This window comes from Nanorana parkeri, unplaced genomic scaffold (assembly GCF_000935625.1).
Source record: "Nanorana parkeri isolate BGI_ZX_2015 unplaced genomic scaffold, ASM93562v1 scaffold106, whole genome shotgun sequence".
NCBI classification, from domain to species: Eukaryota; Metazoa; Chordata; class Amphibia; order Anura; family Dicroglossidae; genus Nanorana; species Nanorana parkeri.
In genome coordinates, this window is record NW_017306374.1 from 980,613 (window position 1) to 989,264 (window position 8,652).

The window sequence follows — 8,652 nt, forward strand, 5'->3', positions numbered from 1 at the left end:
CAATATATATACGAGACTGCATTGTAAAAAAAAGTACCCTTCCGGTACTGATAGAGGCCTGAAAATCATTGTAATTGTAATATAAAACTATACATTGTAACTATACATTTTAATACCTCCTACACTCAGGTAGTTAGACACCTAGAAACATCATTCTGACACTGCACAAGCCACTTAAATGTCCTTTTTTTAACAGAGCTACTGTAGGTATAGTGTCCGGCTATGTTTTTGATGCAGCAATGTGTAAAGTCTGGGGGGGGAAAAAAACTTGTTTTTATTATTTTATTAAAAAAAAAAAAAAAAGGGAAACATTTATTAAAGAAACTGCACAAAATTGTTATTCTCCGCCAGTAGAGGCAGTGTTGTACCCAGGGCTACCACCAGGGGGTGGCCTTAAAACGTATCTCCACTTTCCCAGCCAAACTGAGATAACACCTATTTTATGCTTGTTACACTTTCCCATTCACATGACATAAGCTAACAAAAAAAAAATATTAAAAAAATGCTTCTTGATGTATAAATGTATTTTCCTTGGCTTAGGGTTTCTTGTTTTTTTAGGGTTACACTTTGTACTTGCTTCTCCTTCTTGGTAATGTTAGGAGGGGTCGTGAGGAGTGATTGTTTTGTTTATTACATTTTGTAAACTAGATCTGAACACTGCATGTCCTAACAAAGGGTTAAAGAATTACAACCCTGCCTTGTGCATTATATCTTAATTAAGTTAATGAGAGAAACACAATCCACAAATTTCTGTCCTAAGTCTTTCTATAAGGACAGATGACTGTGAAGTGCTAAACAAACTGGATGCAGCCATTTTGCCTGCTGCAATAAAACAGGCATTTTTCCATAGTTGCAGAGACAAATCATGGGATTTATTTTGCCCAAAAATATGCTTCAAATGGTACGTGAGGCCAAAATGAATCAGTGGCAGCCATCATACTCTGAAAAAGAGCCAATGAGAGCACTGTAGTAACAGGGTTGTCCCAGTCACAATTGTGAGAAGGTCTGAAGGCAAAAAGGTAACAAGAGACCTTTTCTGTGACTTTCTGTATCTAAAAGACACTCTTTCCTCTATGGTGTTTGTAATGCAGGACGCTGGTACTGTTGGGATTGGGAATATGCTGCTCTTGTAACACCCAAGGGACACCGAACACAAATGCTTACTCTTGATTGCCACCTCGGTGCTAATATTTCATTACATACCAAAAGAAAACTTTACAGTAGGCTAATGGAAAAAAAATCAATTATACCCCATTATATTGAACTATTGCATATGAAGGTTGCTGAATGATAATAAGGGACCTCTTTAATATTTGCATCAGGGTTCTCTGCCTTTTTACCTATGTCTTGGTTTGCAACTGATAGTGAAATCTGTGGCAACATAAAAACCTCTTGCAGACTTTCTAATTGCTTTAGATGCCCCAAAACAGTTATACTGTAGATGCATACAATATACAATAAGCAGCCGTTCCACCCTCTTAAACATTTCAATTGACAAGAATGGCAGCCTAAATAAATGTTGGAAAGTGAAAGGGTTATTGGAAATACAAGAGGTGGCTAGGCTTTTGATTTTAGGGCCATGTGGTTTTAACTCCACCCCTGAGCAACCAACTGCTGTAAAAAGGAAACAGACTCTACCCCAGAGCTACAGATTGCTGTAAAAGGGAAACCAACTCTACCCCAGAGCTACAGATTGCTGTAAAAGGGAAACCAACTCTACCCCAGAGCTACAGATTGCTGTAAAAAGGAAACACACTCTACCCCAGAGCTACAGATTGCTGTAAAAAGGAAACACACTCTACCCCAGAGCTACAGACTGCTGTAAAATGAAAGAGAACAATTATTTCCATTTTATCCTTCAGACCTCAGTGATTAGTCTCCATTAAATGGATAAACTGCAGTCTCATGAATACTGCATTGAAATGCATAGTGGCTGTGTTTACGGTGTATTGATGGGTGTATGATGCTAGTAGCAACTGTGTTTCCTCTTCATTCATGCACATTACTGTGGAAGTTTGCAATAATTGAGTTCCATTGTCATCCATTTGCTGAATAATCCAGGCCAAGTCAAAGGCAGCATTATCTAAAGAGGAATGTAGTAGCTGAATCTGGAGCAGGTGGTGTCAGGATATAGTTCTCATAACTGTGATGATACATAGAGTTAATGTGGCGAATAAGGCAGCAGAAAGTGTGGAGACATATTTGGGGGTGGCACTGCTTTGCACACTTGATATCTCCACATACATGTCATCCTGTCCATCCTGAAGCCACAATAAGGAATCTGCTGTGTCTTCTCCGTTGATGTTTCTTGTACTAGATGGCATTGTGGTTGTACTGAAAGAAAGCAAAACGAGATATTTGTCACTATAATAGTCGAAGAACCCACTTAAACCTAACTAAGAGGGTTATTCACAAAAGGGTGAAGGGTTTAGAGAAGGCAGGGGAAGTGAACAATCTAGGACAACATAGCTGAACTGGCATCTGAGCGGAATTGGATAATTTTTCCAGCTCAGCTATGTTGTCCTAGATTGTTCACTTCCGCTGCCTGCTCCAAACGCTTCACCCTTTTGTGAATAACACTGTAAATGCTAATATATACTGTATGATGAATAGTACATATATTATATAAATCTTATAATCTTAATAATCTTATAATATGATATAAATCTGTGCATGACTATGCATGACTAAGCCTTAGATTTTGCCATCCACTCACTCATCGCCCACATGGAGACATTTTAGTTTATTTCAGAAACATGGAGACACAGCAGTTCATTTCAAAAGAAAATGATAAGACAAATAATCACTGGAAACATAAATAACATTTACTAATAACAGCTTTTTCAACAACACGGACATTGATATCCTGTTTGACGAGATTACCAGCTGTTGAATTTTTGGCCGCTCTGTCCTTGCCATCTGGAAATACATGCTCCTGACCTACTTTCCATTAGAGGTCCCTTTTTTTAATCTTATGCAAATGTCTCTATAAAAATGTATTATTTAACTATCAAAACTACACTAAACCATCCATCCAACATTTCATTAGAACTCTAGAATTTTATAAATTTAAGTTAAGTGCTTGATTTAGTCTAGGGGTCAGAATAAGGAAGATATACTCACCTCATTCTTGATCCTGCAGCACCTCTCTCCCCTTTCAGCTGTGGTATGGCCCTTGGCCTCCTCACTTCTAATGCAGGTGAAGGAACCTGCATTATACATGATGACGTCAGCAGGGCTTAGACCGCCAAAGCCCAGGGGAGAAGAGACTGCAGCGATTTGTAGAGCAGCCAGGCGGGATCAAGAATCAGGTGAGTATCCTGGAGTCCCTCTTTAAAAAAGTAGTTTCAAAATGACACTGGTGCCACCATGTCGGTAACAAATCATTTTCTGTGTATTAACTGTTCATAGTTGGCACAACTGCAGACGTGGTAGGGTGTGTCCTTTACCTACATACTTTGTGTTATAAGGTGTCCATCTTTCTCACTTTATAAAGTCAGGCGGTATGCATTGCCTGATGACTTATTACCACTGGGAAAGGAAGCTTCAAAACCCACCACATGAAAACGTTGAGCTTCAAAAGAAACATACCCAAAAACACCATTGGGATGGAATGTTGAATGCATCAGCTACACTGCCTGCCGTGTGGTTAGTACCTCCACTAGATTAATTAAAAGGGCAAACTGCTCTTTAAGCCACTGGACTGACCTCTTTAAAAAATAATCCTGAACACCTTCTTTTACCATTCCAGACCTACTCTTTAACTATTGATTAGAACATATCCCTTTCTAAGCAAGCTTTGACCATGTTCCCCCCATGTTCTGCAGCTCCAGGTGTGATCCTAAAGTGTTAGGTAGATTCCCTCTCTCTGCTCGCTCTGGTGACCATTATTACTAAGACAGAAAGTGTTGGGAAATCTTACATTTTAGAGTTGTCATGAGAACAAGAGATGGGGTAATTCTACCATTGGTGACACCTATTTTTGTAACAACTGTCTGAGAAGGAAATTTCCATCATTTTGCAGACATCTGGTGCTGTGCCTCCAGGAGAGGAAGGGAAATCTCCCCAAAGGCACACATACAGCAAAAACATAAACTAATAGGTGTTTTAACCATTTCTAATACCATTGAGAAGGCAACTTTGCCACTTCAACTGTAGTGAAACCACATCATGCCTCTGCTTCTGTGAATCACGCCTGTGGCTATGTCAAAGTCTTGCAATGCCTCAAGGGATTTGTAATTTCACCACAGCTGGAGTGCCGAGGATACCTACGCCTGTCCCACACTATCCAAAACTAATCAAAAAAGTTTGGGCCATGCACTTAAAGACCCAAAGAGAGAATACTGTAGAGAAAAGGTACAGAGGAAGGAACACCTGGGAGAACTAGGGAACAAATTCATGATTATTTATAGTCTTTAGACAAAATCTCCAATATAACAACACTTAAATCTGAATCTGAGACCTGATCCTGACCCTGACAAACAGCGGTGATGAATAATGTTAGTTGTTAGAAATAAAGAAAGCCATTGGGACAACTCTGTGATCTCTGAGGTACAATATTTATGTAAATAATGTTTTCATTCTTCAGATTTGTATGATTTATGTGACAAAGGCAATCATTCTGTACAAACTGACTAGTTATTATCCTTGAGCTAATAACCTTAATACTGAAGGTAGATTGCAGAGTATGCAGCTACTTAATAAGGAAAAGAGTTTACTAATGCAAATATTATGCTTTGTGTCTGGGCTCCAAGGATAAGCACATACTCCAAGCATGATTACAAAATAATACACAAATGGAATGTTCTGTATATATTATATATACACAATATTTTGTTAAAGTGGCATTGAACGTAAATTACAAATTGGTTTGCAGAAGAATTTTAAAAGTACGGGGGAAATTTTTCATGAAAACTGCAACCGGGTGATTTCCCATCCCCATACAGTACATGCGTTTTTCAGTTTGCGTTACCTAGTGAAGTACATTTCAGTGCAGAATCTTTGCCAATGAGAACAGTGGTGAATTTTACCACATAAACACATGCCCCCAAGTATCATCGATGCCTAAGCAGGTATGACTTACCATAGGCTCTAGTGCAAAATTCATGGGATCTGTTCCTGCTCATTGGACTCCGGCAAAAAGAAACTGCATAACCCCACTCCAGGCTGCAGCAACGATTCTTGCTTATTTATAGAAGAACTCCAGGATTTCTTAAAATTAACCCTTGCCATAGAGCTACCCACGGCAAGGGTTAATTTTAAGACGGAGAGGTAAAATCTCTCCGTCTTTATTTTGCATCACTCCCATCTCAGAGTGACTCTCCCTAGTGGGCACATAGGCAGCAATAAAATTTAGATCCTACCCATTCCATAGTCTTTCCTAAACTAAAAAGGTTTTGACTTTGGATACCCTTTATTCCAGGGGTGACCACAATTTTTGTGTTAAGATCTACTTTTCAAATGACGAGCTACATGAGATCTACCAACGAAAAAAACCCTCCCTCGCTCTCTCTCTCCTGGCTGTCTCTCCTTGCTCTCTCTCCTTGTTCATCCTCCTGGCTGTCTCTCCTGGCTGTCTTTCCTCGCTCTCTCTCCTGGCTTTCATTCTTCGTTTTTTCTCCTGACTGTCTCTCTTTGCTCTCTTGGCTGTCTCTCCTTGCTCTCTCCCCTGGCTGTCTCTCCCCTGGTAAATATACCAAAATGGAAAAGAGGGGCCACCATTCACACCCTTCATGATCTACCAGCATCAGCTTTGAGAGCTACTGGTAGATCACAATCTACCTAATGGGCACCCCTGCTTTATTCTAACAAGCAAAGTGTTTTTTTCTGCCTTCCTTGGTTTACAGGCACAACAACCTCACTAATCATCATGGTACATCTCACAAAGCAGCATATATCATAAATATATACTCTGTGTGTATATATATTGTATATATTGTGGAGAAGTAAAAAAGGGTGGCACAGACAAAAAGCCTGTGTCACCTTTCTAAACTTAGAAAATGGAGCAGATCCCGCTACTAATTAACAAAGGGGGCGCAGGTTACCCGAAGACAGTGCACATCCCGTATGTCTGGTCCAATCTGGTGGGGTTCTGCAGCAGTTTTCTATATTGAAAATGATAGTAATACATTTGGTAATTATGCACAAAATCTACGCTAGTTTCTATTTCACTATGGGTGGTGCAGAAACACCTGCTGGAGAGAAAGCTTTACCTGAGGTCCTGGAGTGTAAGGATTTCCCTGTTTCTGCTTCATTCATTCTGTGGACCTTCCTCCACCTCTTCTGCTGTTTCCTGAATAATTCCCCACCACTCATGCCATCATCAGTCTACGGGGGGCATCTATGACATGAAGAAGCAAAGCTCTGCCTCTGCCAAGATGGTCACCTCCACACAGAAACACGAGGCATGGTAAGTCAGCTAGGGAAAAGCTCGGCTACTGGGTGTCTACAGGGAATACTGGTACTAGACCTTTGTCCTCTGCTTGCCACAGTACAGGTCCTCTTTAAATATTAGTTTCAGTAATTAGTTTCAGACTTTTTTTCCTTCTTAATCATATTTTATACTCTTGTACAGAGACTCTTCTTTCACCCTGATATTTCACATCCTTTTCTGCCTCATTTTCTACACACCTCTATGACAGGCACATTCTGTGGCCCGATACTGTACCATTTCTGGGACAAGTGGTGACAGCCAACAAAGCGCCATGCTCAGAGCTGCAGGCCTAGCTGTCAGAGCTATTTGCTCACAGGCTGATAATGCTGTTATCTGGTGAGGAGTCTGTATTGCATTGTGAACACGGCTTGCGGGTCTATCTTATCCAATTCTTGGCGGCAATGTGTGAGAAAGAATGTTCTTTCTTATAGAATGAAACCACCCTCCCTACGCTGGAAGGCAGGTGCAAGACACACATAACTTAAACAACTTTCTATAATATTGTATTGAAATATTTTTTTCTGTTCAGAATGGTTTTTTTATATTTATATATTCTGTGCTGTTAAATTGTAAATTTGGGTAATAGGATCTGTTCAATCTTGGGCCCAGAATCTAGAGCCCCTTCAACACAGTCTCTTCTTACTTAAATTGGGAACCTTTAAATTGGGAACCTGCTACATCCAGTCATACGGGCCCAGGAGCAGCTTCACTGTATGTTGGATCTTCTGATACTAGGATCTCGGTAATGCACGATTTTAGCACAGGGCTGCTTGCTAATGGTACTCAGGATTCCAGCATAGGACATGGTGATAATGAGGAAGAATAGGGATTAGTTCTAGGCATTAGTTTACAGGCTAGGTTAGTGTTAGGCTTTCTAAAGGGGTTAGGTCAAGTTTTAGGGTTGGAGGGGGTGTGTTGTGTTGGCGGAAAGTTAAATGTTAAGGGGTAATTTTAGGGGTTTTAATTTAAGTGTTAGGGTTGGTTAAATGTTCAGGGCTTGAAGTTAAGTATTGGAGGGGGACAAGTTTTAACCCTTTCACTGCCAAGGCCTTTATTGCTTTTGTTTTGCACACATGTTATAATCCATATTTTAGGCCTGAAAATTACTTAAAACCCCCACACATTATATATTTTCTGAAAGCAAAGACCCTGTAGAATAAAATGGTGGCAGTTGCCAATTTTTATGTTGTACGATATTAGTGCAACTCAAACCCACAAATTTAGTAAAAAATGCACTTAAGTTAATTTTAGTGCCCACAAACACAATATAATACTCATTTTTTTTCCATAAAATATAAAAGATGAGGTCACGACGAATGAATAGATAGCCAATATGCCGAGGTTAAAAATTGTGTGCGTCCATGTAGTCTTTGTACGTAGGCGCACCTGACGTATGTATGTCAGTATGCACGTGCTGGTGGGGGCGGGGGACTTACATTTTTATTTTACATTTTTTTTAATTTCATTTTCTTTTTAAAAAAAACTTTATTTTTTTTACTTAATTGCTATCAAATAAGGGGGATTACAGGTCCCCTATGTGATAGCATACTAATGGCAACAGGTTCTCTTTAAGTTGATATTAGGGGTCAGTGAGACCTCTAATGTCACCTCTGCACTCTAAATAATCTATTGGAGCACAGCTTACGCTCCAATAGCTTATTGCCTGGCTTCTGTAGCCAAGCAATGACAATTAAGGGACCGCAAGTGATGCAATCCGCGTCACTTCCGGTTCCTTAGAGCAGGGAGGAGATCGGTCCTCTTGTGCCGAAAACTATCAGAGCATATATCCTGGCACTCAAAACAAATGTATTGATTTCATAGCATACTTCTCTAAGAGATTCACTTTGGACTTGAGACTCTTGCAGAGCATTTAAAGTGCACCTGTGCCACACTGTGGACATTAATTTATTTACATATTTAAAAATGTATTTCTGAACAATACATTCAGATAGAGAGGTGAATGATGGGCTGTTTTGAAGTGCTTTTACATCTTGTTCAGAAGCATGATCTGCGCACAGGTACACTTTAATATAGATATGCTGCTATTCCTGCCAACTCTTGCATATTTTCATTACATTGTTATCTGGACAAAGCTCAGGTCTAATCTCATTTTTATTCTCCAGCCCTGTGCCAAAAAAAGTTGTTTCAATGTCTTGTCTAAGTGCTCTAAATGTTACCAATGCTTATTTCAGATCGAATCTGCAGATAATTATGAGATA

At 39.7% G+C, this 8,652-nt stretch overlaps 1 protein-coding gene across 4 annotated transcripts in view; it reads right to left on the bottom strand.

Moving 5' to 3' along the window:
* Nucleotides 1-1,828: 1,828 nt before the first annotated feature.
* Nucleotides 1,829-8,652, bottom strand: part of TRABD2B (TraB domain containing 2B) — a 231,039-nt gene continuing 224,215 nt past the window's right edge. For all 4 annotated transcript variants that reach the window (XM_018553025.1, XM_018553026.1, XM_018553023.1 and 1 more), the window contains one exon: nucleotides 1,829-2,334. In XM_018553025.1, coding sequence (XP_018408527.1) covers nucleotides 2,124-2,334 — 211 coding nt within the window. In that variant the 3' untranslated portion in view covers nucleotides 1,829-2,123. The remainder of the gene's footprint in view (nucleotides 2,335-8,652) is intronic.